The 25354-nt window shown below is 36.2% G+C and overlaps 1 protein-coding gene across 11 annotated transcripts in view; it reads left to right on the plus strand.

Annotated features, from left to right (window-relative positions):
• Positions 1-25354, plus strand: part of LOC106063815 (focal adhesion kinase 1) — a 55801-nt gene that overhangs the window by 7206 nt on the left and 23241 nt on the right. For 7 of the 11 annotated variants that reach the window (XM_013222347.2, XM_013222283.2, XM_013222329.2 and 4 more), the window contains exons 2-9: positions 14239-14450; positions 15766-15941; positions 16159-16246; positions 16777-16856; positions 17691-17808; positions 18159-18299; positions 18495-18572; positions 19566-19779. In XM_013222347.2, coding sequence (XP_013077801.1) covers positions 14355-14450; positions 15766-15941; positions 16159-16246; positions 16777-16856; positions 17691-17808; positions 18159-18299; positions 18495-18572; positions 19566-19779 — 991 coding nt within the window. In that variant the 5' untranslated portion in view covers positions 14239-14354. Of the gene's footprint in view, positions 1-4395; positions 4627-8298; positions 8446-12966; positions 13272-13379; positions 13401-14238; positions 14451-15765; positions 15942-16158; positions 16247-16776; positions 16857-17690; positions 17809-18158; positions 18300-18494; positions 18573-19565; positions 19780-25354 lie in introns of those variants that run through there. The other 4 variants (XM_013222291.2, XM_056029399.1, XM_056029400.1 and 1 more) reach the window with 4 other exon arrangements.

Genomic DNA, 25354 nt, shown 5'->3' on the forward strand with positions numbered 1-25354 from the left:
GCCGCTCTGTTGATGTTCATCCCGAGTCCCTTATCTACCAGATACACATCAAGACCAGATCGCCGCTCTCCGCCTAGCTGGGGGCCGGTCTCTGTTGGGCGGCGCCGCTAGATCTCTATCTGAACGAGAGCCTGGTCTTATCAGCACCCCACCTGAATCCTGGGCGCACGTCGACGTCGACATCTCTTTTACCTGCTCACTAGAGTTTCAACTTGGTTTTTTTTTTGGGGGGGGGGGGGGGGTCGAGAATAGTTTGAACTTTGAACTCGTGACCTCATTAATCAGATTCCGAACGCGTTGTATAGGCATTGTGAGTTCACACTTTCATCTACATAGATCTTTATGTAACTCCATGAAATTTTAATTGCAAGTCAAGTCTATGACGGCTAACAGTCTTAATGGATACTTAATTTGCACTTTATTCTTGTCAGTGATATTATTAGTTATATTATAAATAATATTATCACAGTTCTGTTCGAAAGGTAAATTTTACAGTCCTGCTATTTTCCATTTTTTAAACAAATTTATTTATTGCCATATATATACACATTCCTATACACACCATTTCAACGCTCCTATATTTTTCAATTTTGATATATAATTGGTATTTATGGGATAGTTTTCTTCGGTGAAATTTTGTTTCATTCATGATGATTAGATGTTCCCCACCCCGGTATATCTTGGATTTGGTGTTCATATATTTTTCTGTGGGAACTAAAAGTCTAAAAACGCCTTATTGAGCATTGTGTCTGCTTAGTTCTAAGAGTTACTCAACTTGTGGCGGAGTGAGTCGCTTGTGGACCACGTGCACGTTCAGGAAGGGCTATGCAGTGGTTACCAATCTTTTCTAAGTATCAACGGCCACAGTAGATTTTTACCTAGGTTGTCAGCACTTTAAAGCTGATAAATTTCCTTTAAAAAATGTTGTGACCCTTTAAAAAAAAAACAAAACGTCCTCCTTATATCTGGATCTAGACATCCTTGAACAATATATCTACTACAACTCTTGGAGTACGTAATCCCATTGACTTGTCCAACTGTACAAAGATCTGATTATATTGAGTGTGACCTTCACGCAGTAGAGCAAGCATGCGTGAATTCGGCCGCCTTGGGTTATGAAAAGAAAGCTATTCATTGACTGCTAAGCTGTTGGAAAAGGGGGGGGTAACAATGAGGGCGTATAGATCTACTTGGGGGAAGACGAAATGCTATTGGTGAGCTCACTCGTAAAACTTGCGTGTCTGTGAGAAAGTGCAGAATACGTTTGTGCCGTATGTGTGCTGGCCTTTACTGGTCTAAAAGATCGCCTATTCAGATGGAGCTGTGTCATGAAGTCTCGTTAACATAAGGATAAGTTTGACATGGGGGATCGATCACCAGCTTTGAGTAAGTTGAACAAGTGTGGGCGATGATTCTACTTCGGTATTCCTTCGATGTACTGAAATTAAAGACTAAGACAAATAATTGACACAACTAGTAACAATTCAACACACCATACTAAAGTTCATGTAATATCTGGTAGAAAGAGGCTACGTTTTTCCTCGAATTCTACAAAACATCCACATTGCATTTAGTCTAAGCGACATTACAAGCTCATAGTACTTCTTTAATGCATGTCAGTGACAGCAACATTTCCAAAACCCTGGATATTAGATGATTATTTTGTTTAAAGAACAGTTCGACTGGTTTCTTGTGTTGAACTGACTCCTAACATTGTCCGTCTTTTATTAATTTTATGAAGAGTAGCGGTTACAGTCAATACAGTAGTCTTTGATTCTTTGCTTTATTGTTTTAGTAATGGTACCAGATGAAAGTCATTGAAAATAGTTCATTGTGAAGCAGTTGGTCCATGTCCCTGGTCATAATGTATTGTAATGGTTTGTCTTCGTTTAAACATGAGCAAAGATGATCTAGAGGAATGAATGATGTGTGAGTCATATGTCACAGGTCGTCACATTCACGTGTGCCATGGATGTTATAGAGAGAACGGAAGACTGGCTCATTTTGTAGCTACAGGATACGCACACATGTTTGAGTTCCATGTGTGCTGTGGTGTTCTTCGTTGACTTATCAGCAATCATCTAATTGATATGTTTCGAATTTGGGAAAGATTGACATCAATGTATTAAAACAGCATCAAGAAGGTGTATCAGACACTTAGTCCAATGTTAGTAGTACCAGTATCAGAAGACTAGCATAGTAAAAAGAAAATTGCGTACGAACTGTTTGAAAGGAATCAATTTTGATGGATTAGTGTTAGAAGTTTGAATACTATGTTTCTTCCTTATTAAAAAATAACATTAAAAGCCCTCTTTCCATGGAGTTCGATCTCTCTCTCTCTCTCTCTCGCCCCCTGTATGCTATTCTGCTGAGTTCCTTTGGGAACGTCTGTTGGTGTGATCTAACGGATCTATACATAATGAAGCAGCACAGAGTGTTCTCTGGTCTGTCGTGTAACACGCGCCTGTGAGTTGCTATCTATAACAAAAACCTTAATGTCCTTGACATTGTATTTTCTCATCTTTCTTGTTCTTCACCCCCTCACCCCCAACAAAAGCAGTTTTTCCCATTATCGCCCCTCCCCCTTTTTTTTTTCTTCTCTCCCTTACTATTTGACGTCTGTCTCGCTGACTGTGTGAGAGAATGGATTTGTGTTTTAGTCGATATGCCAGATGAAAAGAGGAGAAAGAGAGAAACGGAGCCATGCTCTTGCACGCGATACTGTCATTGGCAGTAATTGACATCTGTTTATAGCTTTGGAGTATGGCCGGAGATTTTCGAACCCTGCAATCATTGGGGCGACTCACAGTTCCAGTAGGACACATCCTTACGTTCTAATAGATAATGATTAGATGTTTCTAACTTGTGTTTCCGTTTTCTTTTGTATTTTGGCACTTAATCTTATGTCGGATTCTTAAAAAAAAAACTTCATACACGTATTGATGTAGACACTTTCCGGCGCATTCTTTTTGTTCTTTGCTTACCCTTTTTTTTTAAAAGTGTTTGTGATCTGTCAATGTGTGAAAAGTCAAAGTGTAGTTTACTACGTAAGTTTCGTACTTCACGCCTAGTTGGTCAGAGGATAGTCCTTGAAGAATGAAACCTAAGTCGCGGGAGATGATCAACATGCATTCACTTTGGCTCATTACAAAAAGTTCACTTTTTTTTTATATCATGCCCCAGAGCGTTTTACCTTTTCTTTCTAGTTGTCTGCTTTCTAGTGAAAAGGGGAAGAAGCCCGGTTATTCATTCCCTTATTTTATTTGGAAAGTCTCCAGGTCTGTGTGTTCCTCTCACTACCCCCCCCCCTCACTTTTTTTTCCTGCCTGGTAAGGTTTTTGTTGTGTAGGGGGGAGGGGGGTTCTGGAACTGAAAATGTTAAGATTTTAAAGATGGTATCCTAGCCTTTGAGGTAATCAAGATTAACATATGTTTAATATTTCTTGACTACATCTAGGTAATCCCGCAAAATCCACACTCCCCCAATCTCACCACAATCTTTGGTGTACATGATTGAGTTTAGGTCTAGTCTCTAAATAATAACAAAGTAATCTAACAGTTTTTGCCTCATATTCACTATCGATATTGAACGTACTATTAGTTCCCTGATCTAGAGCCCCTGTTCAAATCCACTTTTTAAAAATTACTCTAACAAAGTCTTTGGTTACAGCTCTTTAACACTAGCGCGCTAACATGCTGGATATATGGAGCCAAGCCGCCTTCTTAACTTTTTGAAATGATGTTGAAATGTTGTTGTTTTTTATTCCTTTGCGCAGGCCACACTTGATCAATGTGATAATGATTGAAATAATTCACTATTTGGATCACAGATAACCGGCAGTCTTGAAGCTGGCTCACACTTCATCTAAGTGAAGTCAAGAAATAATATTGGTCTTTGATAATAGATTCACAAATTTCCAGTAGGACACATCCTTACGTTCTAATAGATAATGATTAGATGTTTCTAACTTGTGTTTCCGTACTAGGCTCTTGGTAGTATTTTGTTTTCTTTTGTATTTTGGCACTTAATCTTATGTCGGATTCTTAAAAAAAAACTTCATACACGTATTGATGTAGACACTTTCCGGCGCATTCTTTTTGTTCTTTGCTTACCCTTTTTTTTTAAAAGTGTTTGTGATCTGTCAATGTGTGAAAAGTCAAAGTGTAGTTTACTACGTAAGTTTCGTACTTCACGCCTAGTTGGTCAGAGGATAGTCCTTGAAGAATGAAACCTAAGTCGCGGGAGATGATCAACAAGGGAAACGGTTTAAATACGCAGAGGTTAAATGTCACTTGGGGGGGGGTCAGGTGTTGTCATACGTCTAAGTGACACTGCAATCAGGTTTGTTAACACTTCTGTCTTATCTTCAGTAGCCAGATCTAGCTTCTTTGGCGTCCTGAGCAGAAACGTTTTGAACTGTCGTGCAGACATTTCCGTGTTGAGCTACGGGTTGCATGGCTTTTGGTGATGTGTGTTCTCGCGTCCAATTTCCTAGCCACTTAGCATTTGACACAATATAGTGTCCTCAAGACGGATGTAGGCCACATTTAACTAAAAAAAAAAATACTACGCCACTAAAAATGTAAAACTTTTTCTTTTGTGATTGAAACTTTCTGAAAAGTACGGTAGGTCTAAAGAGTTATTTTTGAAACGCCTGAACAATCTGTTGAAATAAATATGAATTGTAATTCATAATTATTAGATCTATTCAAATTTCATTTGTTCCATTAGTAATTAATAGGCTATATAGCGGTCCCATAATGAAAAAAAAGTCGATATTGTTTTCACATATATCTTAAGTACTGGTACTTATAAAACGATTAGAATAAAAAAACGGGAGTCCGTGTTAACCACCAGTTATATAGTATCATAGATGGCCTTCATATATTTAACCATCAGTTATTTAGTATCATAGAAGGCCTTCATATGTTCAATAGTGTTCCTGAACGTGATCCAAATATTTCCTTGTGTTAATTAGGTGCTCAGGCACTCAGTGTCATAAATTGACTTTGATGTCTTCGAATCCAAGTATTACAGAAGTGAGCAGTAGAATCACGTTCCAACTGTAATGGCATATATTACACAAAGCCGTTTCCTGGTCGGAATCGATTTAAGTTCTCATTTCCTTGTAAGCTCCTTTCCTCTGCTATAGCTTTCCTTTTGGGTCTTAGTGTAGTTGTATGTATCCTGTCCTAGGCGACAGCTTTCCTTTGGGTCTTAGTGTAGTTGTATGTATACTGTCATATGCGATTGCTTTCCTTTGGGTCTTAGTGTAGTTGTATGTATCCTGTCCTAGGCGACAGCTTTCCTTTGGGTCTTAGTGTAGTTGTATGTATCCTGTCCTAGGCGACAGCTTTCCTTTGGGTCTTAGTGTAGTTGTATGTATCCTGTCATATGCGATTGCTTTCCTTTGGGTCTTAGTGTAGTTGTATGTATCATGTCCTAGGCGATTGCTTTCCTTTGGGTCTTAGTGTAGTTGTATGTATCCTGTCCTAGGCGATTGCTTTCCTTTGGGTCTTAGTGTAGTTGTATGTATCCTGTCCTAGGCGATTGCTTTCCTTTGGGTCTTAGTGTAGTTGTATGTATCCTGTCCTAGGCGATTGCTTTCCTTTGGGTCTTAGTGTAGTTGTATGTATCCTGTCCTAGGCGATTGCTTTCCTTTGGGTCTTAGTGTAGTTGTATGTATCCTGCCCTAGGCGATTGCTTTCCTTTGGGTCTTAGTGTAGTTGTATGTATCCTGTCCTAGGCGATTGCTTTCCTTTGGGTCTTAGTGTAGTTGTATGTATCCTGCCCTAGGCGATTGCTTTCCTTTGGGTCTTAGTGTAGTTGTATGTATCCTGCCCTAGGCGATTGCTTTCCTTTGGGTCTTAGTGTAGTTGTATGTATCCTGCCCTAGGCGATAGCTTTCCTTTGGGTCTTAGTGTAGTTGTATGTATCCTGTCCTAGGCGATTGCTTTCCTTTGGGTCTTAGTGTAGTTGTATGTATCCTGTCCTAGGCGATTGCTTTCCTTTGGGTCTTAGTGTAGTTGTATGTATCCTGTCCTAGGCGATTGCTTTCCTTTGGGTCTTAGTGTAGTTGTATGTATCCTGTCCTAGGCGATTGCTTTCCTTTGGGTCTTAGTGTAGTTGTATGTATCCTGCCCTAGGCGATAGCTTTCCTTTGGGTCTTAGTGTAGTTGTATGTATCCTGTCCTAGGCGATTGCTTTCCTTTGGGTCTTAGTGTAGCTGTATGCATCCTGTCTTAGTGTAGTTGTATGTATCCTGTCCTAGGCGATTGCTTTCCTTTGGGTCTTAGTGTAGCTGTATGTATCCTGTCCTAGGCGATAGCTTTCCTTTGGGTCTTAGTGTAGTTGTATGTATCCTGTCCTAGGCGATTGCTTTCCTTTGGGTCTTAGTGTAGCTGTATGTATCCTGTCCTAGGCGATAGCTTTCCTTTGGGTCTTAGTGTAGCTGTATGTATCCTGTCCTAGGCGATTGCTTTCCTTTGGGTCTTAGTGTAGCTGTATGTATCCTGTCTTAGTGTAGTTGTATGTATCCTGTCCTAGGCGATTGCTTTCCTTTGGGTCTTAGTGTAGCTGTATGTATCCTGTCTTAGTGTAATTGTATGTATTCAGTCCTAGGCGATAGCTGTATATTTCAAGGTTTTAGTAAAAGTTCTCCATCTGTCGTTTTTGAAAGCTATCTGCCTCCGTTTTTTTCTGTGTAGCTGTTAGAGTAACTTGCCACATGGTCAAATGTTAAAGTGAAGCGTGATCGTTATAGGTTCTTCCTCTACGCTAGCTTCTTCTCTATGGTCTCTCCCCCAAGGTAGTTGTGCAAAGAATCAAAAGGTTAGATGCTCCTAGTTTTGGATTCGCCTCTGCCTCATTGAGACATTTCTATCAGACTGTCTGCTTTTTCATTTAAGCATCATTCAGTGATGCAATGTTATCTGGGTCAAGGGCACTCATACAAATACCAATTAGATAACTCATGTATATGTGTGTGTATGTAATGAACTTGCAAGTAGTTTGTATCTTGCCCCCCCTGTGTAGTTTGCTCTACCTGGCGGGAGTGCTGGGATAACAATTGATGGCTGGTCTTTTTTTTTTTAACGTTCGTCCTACCACCGAACACCCTTCTCTTTATCTCTTCGTTTTCTTTGCTCCAATAGCAGGTCTTCTTGTTTTCTATCTTTTCTTTTTTATCTTTTGTTCTCTCATTACATATCTCTCCCCCCCCCCCGCTCTCTCTCTCTCACCCTACCCCCCCCCCCACCCCCGTTTTGGCCCATCGCTCACTTTTCTATTTTGCATTCTTTTAATCCTGTCCATTCATTTTGAAATGTTCCTCATTGATCTCTTAGAATCAATTGTGTAGTCATTACTGAAAGAGACAACCTCGCGAAAACACTAATACGTGTATTAGAAACAACATTGGGTGGGAAGATGACAATGAATCTAAACACACACACAAATTTTTTTTTTTTAAATATACATTATGTCATTAAAAACAAAGATTTTATTTTAAAAATCAAGGGAAAATGAACGAACGTCGAGACTTGAATATTTCTGTCTCTGTTGTGAACCCCTTGCAACACTTTTGTGTCACTCGAATAAAAGAGTTCATTAAGCTTCCTTCAGCCATGATCCAGCACTCGAGCATGATACTAGACTAGATAGTGAATTGATTTCCACTGGGTACATAATTGTCCATCTACTGAGTGACGTTGAACAGCTCGAAGACAAAAGATGTAATTGAGTGTAATAATAAAGACAATGCAGAAATGAAACTTGGGAACATCCAGGCTGCCATAACATCCGGTGGCGCACGTCTAATCCTAGTGAATAAATACCATTTATAGTTCTACATTTTTTTATAGTCAATAAATACCATTTATAGTTCCGAATTTTTTTCTATAGTCAATATTTTTTTTTTTTAAATAAAGTAGAAGTTTTCCTTAAATAAACTGTTTCGTTTGATAACAACTTATCACCGTAATCGGTTCATAGTCATCTAGACAATATCGCTCTTAGTAATAACCTATTTAAAAAAAACAACACATTAAGAACCCCTCATGATTGTCATTACTGACTGTCTTATGAAACTACACGTATAAAGTCAAGATTAGTGGTGTCATCACCAGGCGTGCAGCCAACCGGAATTTCACACTCACCCTTTTCATTATGTCAACATATTTTATTTTTTTTTAAATTTCAAATCTTTGTCAGAATCTCTGGTTCACACTATCCATGCTCATTACGTGCCCGCCCCCTCATTCAATGTTGGGCGGTGTCAGCACATCTTTGTGTCGGGTCGCTGTCTACACTTTTGTTTTGACTTGAAGTGCTGGCCTGTCACACAAGTACACGTACATTGACTTGTGACCACACACTGAATACAAAGATAGTCCATGCGTGTGTTGGGTAATGATTACATGACACAATTCATCATTAAGTTGAAGGTATGTGCGTGTTGAGTAATGATTTCATGAACATTAAAGTTTAAGGTATGTGTGTGTTGAGTAATGATTTCATGAACATAAAAGTTTAAGGTATGTGTTTGTTGAGTAATGATTTCATAAACATACAAGTTTAAGGTATGTGTTTGTTGAGTAATGATTTCATGAACATACAAGTTTAAGGTATGTGTGTGTTGAGTAATGATTTCATGAACATTAAAGTTTAAGGTATGTGCGTGATGAGTAATGATTTCATGAACATTAAAGTTTAAGGTATGTGCGTGTTGAGTAATGATTTCATGAACATTAAAGTTTAAGGTATGTGTGTGTTGAGTAATGATTTCATGAACGTTAAAGTTGAAGGTATGTGCATGTTGAGTAATGATTTCATGAACATACAAGTTTAAGGTATGTGCGTGTTGAGTAATGATTTCATGAACATACAAGCTTAAGGTATGTGTGTGTATGAGTAATGATTTCATGAACATAAAAGTTTAAGGTATGTGCGTGTTGAGTAATGATTTCATGAACATTAAAGTTTAAGGTATGTGCGTGTTGAGTAATGATTTCATGAACATTAAAGTTTAAGGTATGTGTGTGTTGAGTAATGATTTCATGAACGTTAAAGTTGAAGGTATGTGCATGTTGAGTAATGATTTCATGAACATACAAGTTTAAGGTATGTGCGTGTTGAGTAATGATTTCATGAACATACAAGCTTAAGGTATGTGTGTGTATGAGTAATGATTTCATGAACATAAAAGTTTAAGGTATGGGCGTGTTGAGTAATGATTTCATGAACGTTAAAGTTGAAGGTATGTGCGTGTTGAGTAATGATTTCATGAACATACAAGTTTAAGGTATGTGTGTGTATGAGTAATGATTTCATGAACATAAAAGTTTAAGGTATGTGCGTGTTGAGTAATGATTTCATGAACATTAAAGTTTAAGGTATGTGCGTGTTGAGTAATGATTTCATGAACGTTAAAGTTTAAGGTATTTGTGTGTTGAGTAATGATTTCATGAACATGAAAGTTTAAGGTATGCGCTAGTAATGATTTCATGAACATTAAAGTTTAAGGTCTGTGCGTGTTGAGTAATGACTTCATGAACATAAAAGTTTAAGGTATGTGCGTGTTGAGTAATGATTTCATGAACATACAAGTTTAAGGTATGTGCGTGATGAGTAATGATTTCATGAACATACAAGTTTAAGGTATGTGCGTGTTGAGTAATGATTTCATGAACATTAAAGTTTAAGGTATGTGCGTGTTGAGTAATGATTTCATGAACATTAAAGTTTAAGGTATTTGTGTGTTGAGTAATGATTTCATGAACATTAAAGTTTAAGGTATTTGTGTGTTGAGTAATGATTTCATGAACATTAAAGTTTAATGTATGCGCGTGTTGAGTAATGATTTCATGAACATTAAAGTTTAAGGTATGTGAGTGTTGAGTAATGATTTCATGAACATTAAAGTTTAAGGTATGGGCGTGTTGAGTAATGATTTCATGAACATTAAAGTTTAAGGTATTTGTGTGTTGAGTAATGATTTCATGAACATTAAAGTTTAAGGTATTTGTGTGTTGAGTAATGATTTCATGAACATTAAAGTTTAAGGTATGCGCGTGTTGAGTAATGATTTCATGAACATTAAAGTTTAAGGTATGCGCGTGTTGAGTAATGATTTCATGAACATTAAAGTTTAAGGTATGTGAGTGTTGAGTAATGATTTCATGAACATTAAAGTTTAAGGTATGGGCGTGTTGAGTAATGATTTCATGAACATTAAAGTTTAAGGTATGCGCGTGTTGAGTAATGATTTCATGAACATTAAAGTTTAAGGTATGTGTGTGTTGAGTAATGATTTCATGAACATTAAAGTTTAAGGTATGTGTGTGTTGAGTAATGATTTCATGAACATAAAAGTTTAAGGTATGTGCGTGATGAGTAATGATTTCATGAACATAAAGACATAATTGAACATAGAGCTTCAACCAGTTGCATCGATGATAAGGCTATTGAAAAAAAAAGATTTGTGTTTTGAGAGCTCTCTAGTGGAGCAAATAAGTTCATAACTTAAGATCGTGTCTTGTTTGATCGTATCGATGTAGCTATTAGCTACCATGCTCACATATTACTAGAGATCTGATGATTGTAATCGATTCCACCCTGTTTGAATGATAAACAAGTCTGCTCAGATTGCGTTATATCGAACTTGCTTATATAGCATATTGTAGCGTATCGCCTGTTCTGATACTAAGTTCGATTATTTTGGAAGCTGCAGTCCAGCATATCGGATTGTCGTCTTACAGTTCAGTAGTAGATCTATGACGTCACTTTAATGGCAGCTAATTAAGTGCTAGATCTATGACGTCACGTTTATGACAGCTAAACAAGTGCTAGATCTATGACGTCGCTTTGGTATCTCCTTCTTAAGTGCTAGATCTAGATTCACTTTTTCAATTGACTATCGCCCACACAGTACGCAAAAAAGTAGATCGAACCAGTCTGTTCTCTTCTGTGTTATAACGAGTTATTGTATTTGAGGACACTGATCCACTGTTCCTTGTACACTTACAAGGTGTTGAAACCTTTCAGTAACAGCTAGTCATATTGGAGATTTTCGATTTATACATCATGTTTCATACTCCCACCTCCCTTTGTTTTTTTTGTGTATCTTTTATCGTTTTGTCAAGTAGTTTCTGGGAAAGTTAACTTTTTGATCTATCGTTGTATGGAGTTTTTCATTGGTAAACACAGCACAGGAAAAGTTTTGTTTTTTGACTTCAGAAAGACAGTTCAAAGGCGGATTTTCTTTCCGTTTTTTTTGTTGCGGGTGGGGTGGTTGGTGGAGGACTTGTGATGTTAATATGTTTTCTTTTAGGATAAAGATGCTGCCGCCCACGCGGAGTATGTGTGTGTGTGTTGGGCTCATGTGGCTTTTATTAGCAAACACTACATTTGATTTCTTGATGTCTTCAGTGATTCTACTAAGTGTATGACAAAATATTGCGCCGACAAAATAGCGCAGAAAAAATATATTTCAGTCATTTTGAAAGAAATACTTTAGATATCGTAAAATATGAATAGAGCCAATATTTTTTTGTTTTAATGTTATCATTATTTTTTTAGTCATTTTTCAGGAAATACTTTAGTTATCTTAAAACATAAATATGCAAACAGTAAGCAAAAATTGTAATAAGCTAAAATGAATAATTTCAAAATATAACATTCATTTACATTCCAAAAGTGTACTTTGAAAACAGGCAAAGATATTTGTCAAATTTATACACACACACAAACTTTCACAAAGTTAAATTGTAGGAAATGTCAAGTAGAAATTCCATCACTGCTTGAACGGGGTCACCACATTTCAAAATCTTATTTTTAGCAAGTTGTGCATTTTAAACATTGGTGAAAAAGGGAAATGATATAAAATTTAAAGTACTCTCGTCCTCTGCAAATATGGCATACTTTCAGATCTATTAAAATTGAAAAAGATAGAGACATCAACACAAATGATGCCCAGGACATTAAATTACCAATAATCTGGTACTTTTATACACATCATATGTAAGTCGGCGCTATTTTGTCTTGCGCTATTTTGTCGGGTCACCGAAGTTCTTTGTTTACAGAACATTATTTCAGAGCTTGGAGTCTTGTGGTAGTGCGGGAGGGGGGTGTGTGGAATTAGGAATGACTTTTGTAAAAGATAAAGATTTATTCGATGGGCTGTGTAAAGGGAACTACTGGCACGTGAAGCTAGGGGAGGTGATTGGTTAGGGCAATTGTGAGTGCATGGTGAGCACATCGATTAGCTCACCTGGTCTCTCTGCCCTACTCACTGACTGAGCATCCAGCACGCTTTCATCACGTCACCACACCCTGCACTCCTTGTGTCTCACTCCTCTCTCTCTCTCTTTCTCTCTCTTTCTCCTTGTCTTCGCATTGTGTGCGTGTGTGTGCGCGCGAGGCTTATCTGACATAGTTGTACAAATTAAAAAACTCCGATGGCCTGTAAAGTAATATCGGTACATCTGCAAACATATTCGGTGCACATAACTCTGACAGTTATTTGTTGGGTTAATACCTTGTTACCTCCCTTTCACTAGCTATAATGCTCTTGTGAATCTTCTTTTTTTCTAGTGGGTCTCAAACTAGATCTAGTCTTGTATCGTTTCCTGCTAAAAGTAAAGCAACCTCTTGTGTACGTGGGCGGGTGAGTCTTTCAAGGAACCATGGCTAATTCTGCCATTTTTGTGTGTATGACAACTAAGCTTAAACTTCCTAAACCAAATAAATTTAAGTCTGGATGATTTTAGGGACATGTATACACACAAGTTTAGAAATACAAATCTTGTTATCTTCACTAGCATTTAAATTTCAAACTCTCTGGCTTAGGAAGCTCGCCCGCCTACACACACAATAAATACTTTGGCCTCTTTAAGGCTTAGGCATTACAGGTCTTGTGTAACTCAAGGAACTAAACAAAAAAAAAAAAAACAATTTTTTACACAGAATAATTAAACTTACAAATGACAATAATTGAGTAGTAAAAACTGACAATGGGCTTCAGCTTGAGGTAGAGCAAACTGTCTGTGGATCCCTGTAGTACAGTTTACATAGCTATATCTTCTTACCTTGGTGAACTTGTATCCCACTATCTTGTTTACTTACACCCAAACATTCACACACAAACACAGGGGAAGTGAGAGTGAGTGTGTGACAAGTGTATTACTCACACTCCTGATGATAAAACTACTCTTGACATTTCAGTGTTTTCTTACTCTAGTCTTGGACCCCCTCTTGGCACCTGCATGCCAGGGTTAGTGCCATAGTGTTGTGCATCTGTGTGTGTGTGTATATGTTTTTCAACTGGTAGACTGTGTCACATGGTAAATTTTAGTTGTATATTCATTCATTTGGCTGTATACAGTATAACCCTCTTAACTAGGTATGCATTTGTGTTTAAATTTTAAAGTAAACAACAGGAAACTGTAACATTTTAGATCACTGCTTGCATAGACACAATAGTAGTTTGATAGAGCTTAAAGGTTCAAACACTATCAAAGCTGTTTACAGCTTAATTGCATATCAATTTGAACATTACCGTTGAAATATTAGATAATGCTGTTTACTGGATAAAATTATGTTTGTGTAGCAAGAAACACGGGGTTTATGTGTTAGTTATTTCATTTATGTATATAGTAAACTTGTCATTCAAACAAAAATTTTTACTGAGTAAAAAGGGGCTAAGGCAAAGTAATAAGTATGTAATTATACAGTAAAGCTTTAAACTATGTTTGTGATATAATTATTAACCATATTTGTTGTATAATTAATATATAATAAAGCATTAATGAATAATTAAGTTATTCAAAGGGATGAGAAATCAAAGTTTTAGTCAGCTTCATTTGTAATTGCTTGAGGGGTAGCCGTCATTCTGGCCACTACATCTCTTTGTTTGCTAATGGCTTTCTATCTTTTTATCTACTACACTGACCAACCAGGGAAACTGTCTCTAGCTATATATATATAAAAAAGTTGTATGTGTAGCTAGTAAACTACTTCAAAAAGATTGCTATATGAGCTACTTATCACTTCCCCCAGTAAGAACCTAAGTCTTTACAAGACATTGCTGTACATTTTCATGCATGTTTTGCTTTGGCTTAAGATTTAAGTATTTCACAAGAAAGCTCATGCTTCTCCAGCTACTAAAGATTTGTTTCAGAGCAGCTATTTCAAGTATAAAAATAACTCTCTACAAGTTACATTTTAAAAAATATTTTCAGCATGCTCCACAATGTTGTTAAGATCAAGTTGTAGAAAGCTTATCATCATCATCAGTGCCTTTCCTACTACAGAGGTAACAGCTGTCCTCATGTAGAAAACACAGCACTACACAATAATGATGCAGCAACCCATAGACCGTTCAATACTGAAAGTGCATCTCCCCAATGGAGGGTTCAACATGGTGAAATATGGGGATGCCACAGACGTCAAGGTAATAAGTCATCCTGACCTGCTTTGTGTAAATAAACTGTTGGAGTAATTTTAAGTAACACTCTGAGAGGATGTCAGACAAATTTGTAATGACAAAAGATAAAAAGTTTTTAAATTCGTTTTACAATATCTCACCAATACTCCTAGTAAACAACCACAGCAAGCCATTTTATTGTATTTGTAGTGTCTGTCTGTTTTTCTTAAAAATGAGAAGCAATCTTTTGGTCACTACCAGTATAGATTTTGAAGTTACAAATGGCTTCTTATGATGATTTTTAAAAAAATGAAAAAGAAATTGTACCAATTATGATAACACATTTATGTAACCATTTGTATTTGTGACAGTAACAGATATAAGTTTGTGTCATGGATTTTATTATTGAATTTTGAAGGAAGTAAATTTTTTTTAATGTACTGAAAGGGGTTGAATGCAATGACCGCTATCAGAAATGAACTGGTATATGATCTCCTGCTCATTAAATGTTTTTAAGGCTTGAGAAACTATTTCTCTTGACCAGTTTCCAGACCATGCTTAAATATCTCTGGGCTCTGTTGAGAAGTGATAAAATATGGCATTCATACTCTTCCCCAGACTACCACGATTCTGTTCTTGTGTTATAAATTTACTAAGTCCCTAACTTTTACAAGCTTCCTGTCTGGTAAAAAGTTTGTACACATTACCTCTCCCACATCCAATCTCGGATCAAGCTGAAATTTTGCACAATTATTTCTTTTACCTGACAACATAAGAATCAATTTTAAAAAAAGTAACTTATTTGTTAATTAACTATTAACTATTGGTAATAAATTGTTTTTTTGGTATGTCAAACAAGGGAATGAAATAGTACTTGACTGAAGTGGTGGTATAAGCTGAATTAGTCCCCTTTATATGTCATCGTCTGAGTCTTAGTGAACACAAACATTAAAAAAAAGAACAATAGATAACTATACAATCTTACATGTTCATAAGCTCTTCACTAACAGAGGGGTTACAGTGTTGGCTTGAGAAACCTAAGAAGGCTTTAACCCCTTAATTTTGAATTCAGGTCGATCACCTTTTTTCAATAAATAAATTTAAAAAGCGGTCACCCAGATACCCTGTTCTCCCCCCCCCCCTCCTTTCCAAATGGTCTTGATAGGATCATAGCATATCAGAAAGCTAAAAGCATAAAATCTGCTAAACAATATTGGTAAAAATATTTCTAATCGCATAGATTTATCATTGTTAGTCTAGATCTATTACAAATTTAATTACATGACTGATCCAAACTAATTTTTTTATTTTGCTTATGTGTATGTTTGTTTTAAACCCTCAGGATATTATCAAGTTGGTTGTTGGTCGACTGGCTGCAGGTGAGAGAGTGTTTGCAAGATGCTTTGCCCTGAAACTTGTTGTGATTTCTCAGCGACAAGGCTTTTGGCTACACAATGATCTCAGTATGTATCAGGTCAGGCAGAAGTATGAAGCAAAGTGTCTGCCAGAAGACCTTCGGTAAGTCCTTACTTCCATACAACTTCATACATGAACAAGAGATTTAAACAGTATCACAGATAAATAGCATTATACTCATAGTAATTAAATCAGAGAATCAGAAATTATAAATGCTTAAGAAATGGCTTAATGCTTGACATAATAGTGGTAAGGCAGGCTTTGTTAGCTTTGATCATATTCTTTAATGTTCTTAGTTACAATTGTTATTCTATTTCAGTTATGAGTTACGAGTTCGATACCTACCCAGAAGTATTCAAGAACTTCACCAAAAAGATAAAGTAACATTTTATTATCTTTATGATCAGGTGAGAACAAAAAATGCTATGGAAAATTAACAATTTCAAAACAAGTTCTACTGCTTATTGAAATGTCAGGTACTTGATGTTTATAAGGAATATCAGTGGCGTAGCTAGGGACCCATAGGGCTGGACCTCTTTAGAGACACCATTTTGACATTCGACATCATGACACGAGATAATGTACTTCATAAATATACAATTTAATAAGATATAACTCATGTTACTCCTAGACTTTCCCTGCCGGAAAGAGTTAATCTGTGTGGAATACTAACTTATATAACAACTTGAATAGCAAGATGACATAGCAGTGGTGTAATATTTAATGTAAAAAAAAATGTTGACACTTTTATTGGGGGCCTCCCTCATGTGGAGGCCTGGCAGGACTTTTAAATTTGGACCCCACTCCTCCTCCTACCCTAGCTACGCCACTGATATATATTTGAACACAAAAACTTTCATAATATTGTGTGAAGTCTTATAACCAACCATCTATATGAGGGCAGCAGAAATAACTATTTATTCTCTTGTTTTCAAAGGTGAGGTCAGATTACTTAAAAGAGAAAGCAGACCACATTGACCCAGAGATAGCCATCAAGTTGGGCTGCATTGAAATGAGGTCAGTGTTACAGTGTGTAAGCCAATACTGCTGTGTACACCATTCAACACTAGTGTAAAAGCCATAGAAAATGTTTGAAGTTACCAATGAATTATCATCAGCTCACATTTCCAGGGAACAGACACAGCTGTTCAGGGTAGAGGAAACTCTAAAGCGGAAGATTGCCATCAACTGAAAACTAAAGTTTTCTCTTAAACCCCCTCCCCCTTCCTTGTAAACTAAACAGGAAAGAGAATGATGGAATATGCAAATAAGTCTATTACAGATCTTCAAAGTTACATTGTTGAAATCAGTCTGTTGTAATTGTTAAACTCATTTTCCAAAAGCAGTTGTCTGCTAATAGCTACTCAATTCACCAAGAAAAGGGGCATAACTACACATTTTTAATTTAAAAAAAACACAATCCACCTTAAAAATTTGCAAGAAAAAAATGATCACATGACAGAAACAACAATTATAGGGATTAGCGTCATGATTACCATAACATATTTCATTAACCTTCAAACATCAAATTGATTGTAGTTGCATTCCACTCACCACTATTTGAATGTGCTAAAAATCTGAAAGAAGCTTGTAAAAATAGTGTCACTATCTCTCTCTAAGGTCAGAAAATAGGCCTTTTAAAAACTGAGCTCAGTCAACTACAAAACAACTTTAAATTGGCCACTAGAGTTGTTAAGCAGTAGTGGCTATTCCTGGTTTCTGCTTTTTAGGTTTAGGTTTACAATTTTAAAAAAAACTACATTTATTAGCAAACATGACTATACAGACTAAGTGCAGAATTTTTTATTTTGTTCAATTGGTGAATACATTTAAAATCTTTTCTTTTTCCAGACGTTTTTTTAAAGATATGCCACAAGTTGCCTTAGACAAGAAGTCCAACTTTGATTACTTAGAGAAAGAAGTTGGTTTCAAACGCTTTTTGCCAAGATCTGTGATAGATAGTATGAAGGTAATGTACCAATAGTACATTTTAATTATAATAATACAATTTCAAAATCCCATTTATAATTTTTTAATACAAATTTGAAAAACAGAGACAAAAGAGTCTACTGTTTATAATAACAATCTTTTATGGGAGAATTATAGAGCATATAAATATAGATCTACAGAATGTTAAACAAAATCTAACCTTTAAAGATATTATGCTTTGTATGGGAAAAAAAAGTGTTATTTTCTATATCTCTGTTTTTTAAACCATCTTGTGCAGTATGGGGCACAAGTTTGTGAGAATGACTTCAGTTATATTTGATTATTTACTCTGTAAATTTTTAGAGCTTATTTTTTTTCTCTTATTCACAGTCCAAGTCCCTCCGCAAGATAATTCAGCAGCAGTTTCGTTGTTATGCCCAGCTGACAGAGTCGGAGTGCGTCTTCAAATTTTTTGAGACTTTATCTTCTGTTTATAATTTTAACCATGAAAGATTTCGTTGTGCCTTAGGGGTGAGTAAAATTTATTACACTAATCTATACATTTCACAATCTGATGACCTTAAAATAGTCCATATAGAGAAAGTATTGATTCTGTTTCTCTCAAGAAATCTAAATGCCTAGCTGTTGCTTAGCTAGTAAAATGGTTTGCATGTAACAAATTTTTGAAATTCTGTTGTAACTCATTGTCTTGTGTTTCTCTTTCAGTCTGGTTGGAGCATCTCTGTAGAAATTGTGATAGGTCCAGATGTTGGTATTAGTTATTTAACAGAGAGAGCCTCTACAGTAAGAAACATTTTTTTTAAAAATGTATATCTAAGTAATGCGCTGAATAAGCTCTCAGTCCATCTTTACCTATGACCTCATTTACTAGAAAAACTCTTGCTCTTCCCACCCTCTCATTACTCACCCTTATTCATTTGAAAATAGCTCCTAAAAGCAATCTTCATCTCTGTTAGACTTAGAGGGCTTGAGACTGATGCACTTGCTTTCAGGAGGATACTACTTCTATCAGCATAAGCCTATATTGCTTTCCATAAATGTTGAAAGATCTGTGCCTTGGCTCTGGATACACAAGCCTTGAATTTCAGTGTTTAGACAAAGTTTTTATAGTTAAACTTATGCAGGCTACTGTTCAGCACTTTTTAAATTTTGTTTGTGATAAATGTTAATAATTGGCATTTTTTTTTATGTTTGTTATTTCTTTAAATACACATTACTTCATAATAAATTAATATGGTACATTTCAGAATTTTAAATTTAAAAAGTTGTTTTTTTCATCAAAAAATAAAATTACTATGAAAACAGAATTATTGTCATTAGACCTATAAAAGAATCAGTAGTGTTTAAAAAAAACAAAAAAAAAACAACATTCTCAAGAAAGTAACATCTTTAAAAAAGTTACTTGAATCTTATTCTTTTACCTTAGTCATTACCATTAAACCTGTAACAGAGACAAACATCTTGAAAGTTTTTAGTTCCAATAATAAATTTTCCATCTTAGTGTGTACTACATGTTTTTTTTTAAATAAAGTCAAGTTCCCCTTTCAGGCCTTGTGATATATCTAGGGCATGATGATGTAAAGGTCATTTGTTTCTGTGGCCCAATGTTTTACAGTTATTTTAGTGCCATGTTTATAATGATTGATCTGTAAAGTTTTGTAGAATGTCTCTGCTAAAGAAAAACATTTTCCTTTGGGATAAGAGACTTTAATATGTACATGTAAACCTTCATTAAAATCTGTGTCAGGTCATTCCAATTCATTCATTTTTTTTTAGCCCACCCACATGGCAGATTTCGTCCAAGTCCAGTCTATCCACACAATGACTGGAGATGACAACAAAGGGGTAGTGCAGCTCAAAATTGTTGGGGCATCTGAGCCACTAACAATTACATGTAAGACTTTAGATGATGTGGAGGACATGGCTGACCTTATAGATGGCTATTGCAGGCTAGTCCATGACATGCAAGGAACACTGTGGAGTAAAAGAGGTTAGTACTTTTTGAAGAGATAGCTTTTCTCATTACTTTTGCCTTGTAACTATGGTGACTCTTCTGTTGCTGTCCATATAATTGGATAATATAATGTTGCTAATTAGTTAATAGAATTTCTTAATATATCGACATTACTGTATGGCGTGAATTATAATAATAAGGCTTATCTTCGATTTCGAAGATTAATGAGGAATGCAGTATTTCCCGTGGCTATGCAGCTCCACCTGTGACCTACATGTTTTTAAACATCCAGGGCAAGCATAACCATTGTCCGCCGGTGGTCGATTAAGATTTTCTTTTTGCCTTATGCGTCTGTCTTCGACAGAAGATTTTCTTTTGGTCTCAAATGTGTATACTGCAGTCTTTGTGAGTGACTTTCAGCTGTCTCGTTCTGGAGCTGCATGCAACCAGGTGCTCTCTTCTATGTCAGCTATGGTGGCTTGAATTATGTATTGGTATTAAAAACATATGCTTTGCATTACAAAAACTCTGGTTGCCTGGACATGTGGTATGCGCTCTAGACTGTTGTCTTGATGGTACCAAGTTTGAACTTTGCCTGATCCTATCCTGCAGGAAGTTTGTGATAGGATGTAATAATCTTCAATTCTGAAGTAACATCCGAAAAATGTTAAAAAATCAACACTAAAAGCCATTATACAGACATTACTTGTGTTATACTTTATTTTTATAAAAAAAAAGATAACCTTTATATGCTATATTTATAAAAGTTTTGTTGCCATTTGGTGCAGCTTTTAAACAGTATAGCATTCACCAGAACATTAATATATAGAGTGCTTATATTCTTGGCATTTTAAGTTGAATCATTCTAGCAAATTTAGATCTTTCTATAGCATCCATATCTATTCCCAATGATGCAGCTGAACAGAGGACTTTAGTTTTCCCACAAAATTAAGCCCCCTTTCAGTGTGGAGAAATAGAGTTTAATTGTTAGCATAGTTTCAGCATCAGTCATCATTGACATGGTATTCAATCTGCTGCTTGAGAATGGCTTGGAATCTTGTAGGGCACTCAAGCCTGGATGAAAGCCTTCACTAGTTCCATGGCGTATAGAGTGCCTCAAAGTTATTGCAGTTTCTTAACCTCTTGTAATGTTCACTTATCTAATAATGTTGATCTAAATAAACTGAACTAAGATTGATACATTTTGTTAGAAAAATGTGTATGTCACTAGGTTTCAGAATTCAGAAAAATCTGGCTGCCTTGAAGTTTTTAGAAACATTTAATAAGCAAGAGTTGAAATGTGACTAACATGTGCTGAGTTGTTATTGTAGTCCTGATACAGCCAAGAGATTAAGACCTCACTGAACATTTGTATTGACTTTGATTTTTGAGTCCTTTATTTGTTTCTTGATAATTTAAAGATTTCTTAAATGTTTCTTTAGAAGATTTTTTTTAGTTAGATTTTTCTTTATCAGAACAATCTTCAAATCTCGTCAACTCTGTTGGCTCGGCCTATCTAGTCTTGATTTCTTCATAGTTTTTTACCAGAGTTTTGGCAATGGAGTATTTTAGCCATTAAGGGCCTCTTTCAAACATGAAGGTTTCTGTTAGACATGGTTCCTAGTAGAAAACTTACCAGAAAAAAAATCTTCTGTTGTTTTTGAGATATGGGACAGTTATCTCAACCTGCTAATCAATAGGCTGTGTCCTATTGCATTCCTGATTAGGTGGGATTGTTCCCTGGTACACAGATCAATCACTGGCATTCATTCTCCCTGTCCTGTATAATGACAGTGATGATTAGTGGACTTTCAGTCTTATTAATATAAATGGTATGATTCCATCAATGTAGATAATGAGGATATTATTATTATTATGGTATCTATCTATCTATTTATCTATCTATCTATCTATCTCTATCTATCTATCTATCTATCTATCTATCTATCTATCTATCTATCTATCTATCTATCTATCTATCTATCTATCTAATCTATCTTTCTGTCTGTCTGTCTCTATCTATCTATCTATCTATCTATCTATCTATCTATCTATCTATCTATCTATCTATCTATCTATCTATCTATCTATCTATCTATCTATCTATCTATCTATCTATATCTATCTATCTATCTATCTATCTATCTATCTATCTATCTATCTATCTATCTATCTATCTATATCTATCTCTATCTATCTATCTATCTATCTATCTATCTATCTATCTATCTATCTATCTATATCGATATATATATTTACACACACACAGGAAGAAACATAATGTGAATGCCTGTTGAAATTTTACTTGAATACAAGCAATCAAAGGAAGTGCAGTGGCTGAATGGTGAAGCGCTTGTCTTCCTGGGTTTGAATCCTGATGAATATTTAGATTTTTACTTTTTGGGATCTTAAGGGAGCCTCTGAGTCCACCCATCTAATAGGTACCTTACAGCTGAGGAAAGTAAAAGTGGTTGGTCATTGTGCTGGCCACATGACACCATCCTTCGCAGTGGGCCACAGAAACAGATGTCCTTTACATCATTTACCCCATAGATCACAAGGTCTGAAAGGGGAACTTTACAAGATATCAAAATTATATTTATTGTAGTATATAAAATGTAAGTCAGGGATTTAGCACTGAACATTTTGTCTTTTTTATGGGTCCTATTGTTTATATTGAAATATTCTTTGATTTCCGATGTTTGTTTTAATATTTAGATGCATATAATAAGTTCCATGATCTCCAGTGTAATGTTTCCTACATTTTTGGCGACATCGCCTAAAGCTATTTTTAGATCCTGGGCTGTGGAACTGTTTTTGTCATAATTTTCTGTCACCCCAACCTCTAGCTGACCCTGTTGGGTCAATCTTGTTCTGGGCTAGCTCACAGTTGTCTAGGTCATTTATTATATTTTATAATGGTCAATGTCTCCCAACAGCTCCTCCCCCTCAGACTTTATTCTGTGTGGGTTCCCAGCAGGAACAAATCTGGTTTGACTAACAAGTTGACACTGTAATGAATGGGCTTTTGAGGTGGGAGGGATGGTAGTTGTGTGGTAGATCTTGTCAAATATTGCTCCTTAGAGAATCACAGAGTTATCTCTTTAACTTATCACAAAAAATAGGGGAGAAAAACGAAAGGCGGGTCAATTTCTAAATCTTATACCATTGTCTTGATAGGGCTCTCTAGATGAATGTTATTGTTAAGAATGGCCAACTAATACCTCAGTCTGTTGTAAATACTTGATCCCAAACTAAAAGTCTTAAGAAACGGAGTCTCTGTGAAAACTCAGATGGAATGTGCTAACTCAATTTCTTCTTAAAGCCTCCTTCTGATTCCTTTGTTCTGTCTTGCCAGTGTTTAGATTAGTTCAGTGCACTTGTTGGCCCATGTGTGGCTGGACAGTCTTATTTAATTATTCAAAGCATCTCGTCACATGCTCCCTCCTTTCCCCACCCACCCCTTTGTGTTAGTTTAACGTGTTCCTTTTCCCAAGCGACCCCCCCCCCCTTTGTGCTCACACTGTCAGGCAGGGTCTTGAAAGCAATGATTGGCAATGATTGAACTTTTCAACATTGCTGTTGTTCTGATAACATATCTAACACTAAAACATTGGTCTTTAGTAAATATATAACTTTTTATACAACTTTTAATGAAAGTTATGGTGAGCACTCGTTTATCTGCACTGAACACTGGGCTAGAATTAGATCTCAATGAAATGTACTACCTAATGTTGAAAGTTTCATGTCATTGTTTACAATAACCCGGGTCTAATAAATCTGGATATGGCGAGATTTGAATTGACTTATCTCAGTATCATAGTGTGTTAAACATACAACTCAATAAGTGCATCATATTTTAAGGAATTATTTCAGTTATTATATTTTACTGCTTTGAGAATACTTTGAACACCATTTTCCTGTGAACAGTAGAGTGACAGTGTGGCACAAGATGTTGCCATGTATCGAGCTTCCATAAGGTACACTCACTGGCCCATGAGCTATAATTAAGACATCGACCAGCATTCCACCCAGTTCTGTCTATTCATCTCTATGCCTGGTCCCTTCTCTAGTTAACGGCACATTAAGTTTTGCCACTGGGGCTTAATTTATTGGGTCACTGACCGGGGACTTGATTCTCTTTCTATGTAGGAGCTAGAAAGTTTAGAATCAATTCTTTAAAAGAAAAAAATGTAAAAAAAAACTGGAGAGAGAGAGAGAGAAATGAAAAGGAAATGAAAGGGGTAATAACTGGTGGATAAAAGCGCACCTTTAAATATAACTCTAAACGAAGGTGAAAGATTGTTACTCGTGAAATAGTTACTAATCACACGGTTGTTTTTTTTTTTTTTTTTGCCACAGTTTTTTTTTTTTGTTTTTTTTTACTAATCATAGTTTTGTAATTATTTCTAAATGGGAGGATAACCATTTTAATGAGAATAGAAAAAAGCAAAAACACCATGAGGTCATTACCATACTAAACATGTAATCATTGAGCGCAATCGTGTGCTTACTAACGGTATTATTGGATGGGAGGTCATATCGACTATCTATTTCGTAGCACAAAGATCCAGACCCAAAATCTTATAATATTTATGATATTTGTAATATATTGTTGGTCCAAGTGCAGGTATTGATTGACCACTAAGTCATTTCTTGGTCGAACTGTCTGGAGATGTGCTTGGTACGTAGCCAACACTATTTGTGGTATGCTCTGCGGACAATAGTTGGCCTTAGTTTCCCTGGACCCTGGGATGTAATGAGATCTGTTTATTGGTGGGCACTCGTATATCTGCACTGGACACTGGGCCAGAATTAGCTCTCAGTGAAATGTCTTGATCTGTGAAAGAATTGCTTCCTTTCTCGAACTTAGTCAATGTTAGTGTTGAAACAGAGCTATGTTCAACTTGGACTTAGTTATTACATTTAATCATTTCTCATGACATTGGGCCATCTATGTATTACACCTAGATCTTAATAAATGAACACCTTTATTCTAAATATACTTTAATAATAGTAGCTAGAACAGTTGGCTTTAGATTAGATCGATTGAAATATTAAGTGTTCATCTTATGGACTATATGCTTGACTAACTCGTGAGGAGAAAATTGAAAGACAACTATTTGGTGCAAAACTTGTGTTTGTGTATTTAGCCCATTGTAAGTATTCTTTAGAATGAGCAACAGGTGGGGGGGGGGGGTTCTCACGGCCTCCGCAAAGATGTGTTTGGGGATGCAGCTCTGAACGATTGAATGAGGAGAAAATAACCTACCGGGCAGTATTCGTAAAATGTGTTGGGGATGCAGCTCTGAACGATGGAATGAGGAGAAAATAACCTACCGGGCAGTATTCGTAAAATGTGTTGGGGATGCAGCCCTGAACGATGGAATGAGGAGAAAATAACCTACCGGGCAGTATTCGTAAAATGTGTTGGGGATGCAGCCCTGAACGATGGAATGAGGAGAAAATAACCTACCGGGCAGTAATGGAATGAGGAGAAAATAACCTACCGGGCAGTATTCGTAATGTGTTGGGGATGCAGCCCTGAACGATGGAATGAGGAGGCAACACACATGAAAGGAAATAGGGAGGGCTCTTTGAATTCACACTT

Source organism: Biomphalaria glabrata, chromosome 5 (genome assembly GCF_947242115.1).
Source record: "Biomphalaria glabrata chromosome 5, xgBioGlab47.1, whole genome shotgun sequence".
NCBI classification, from domain to species: domain Eukaryota; kingdom Metazoa; phylum Mollusca; class Gastropoda; family Planorbidae; genus Biomphalaria; species Biomphalaria glabrata.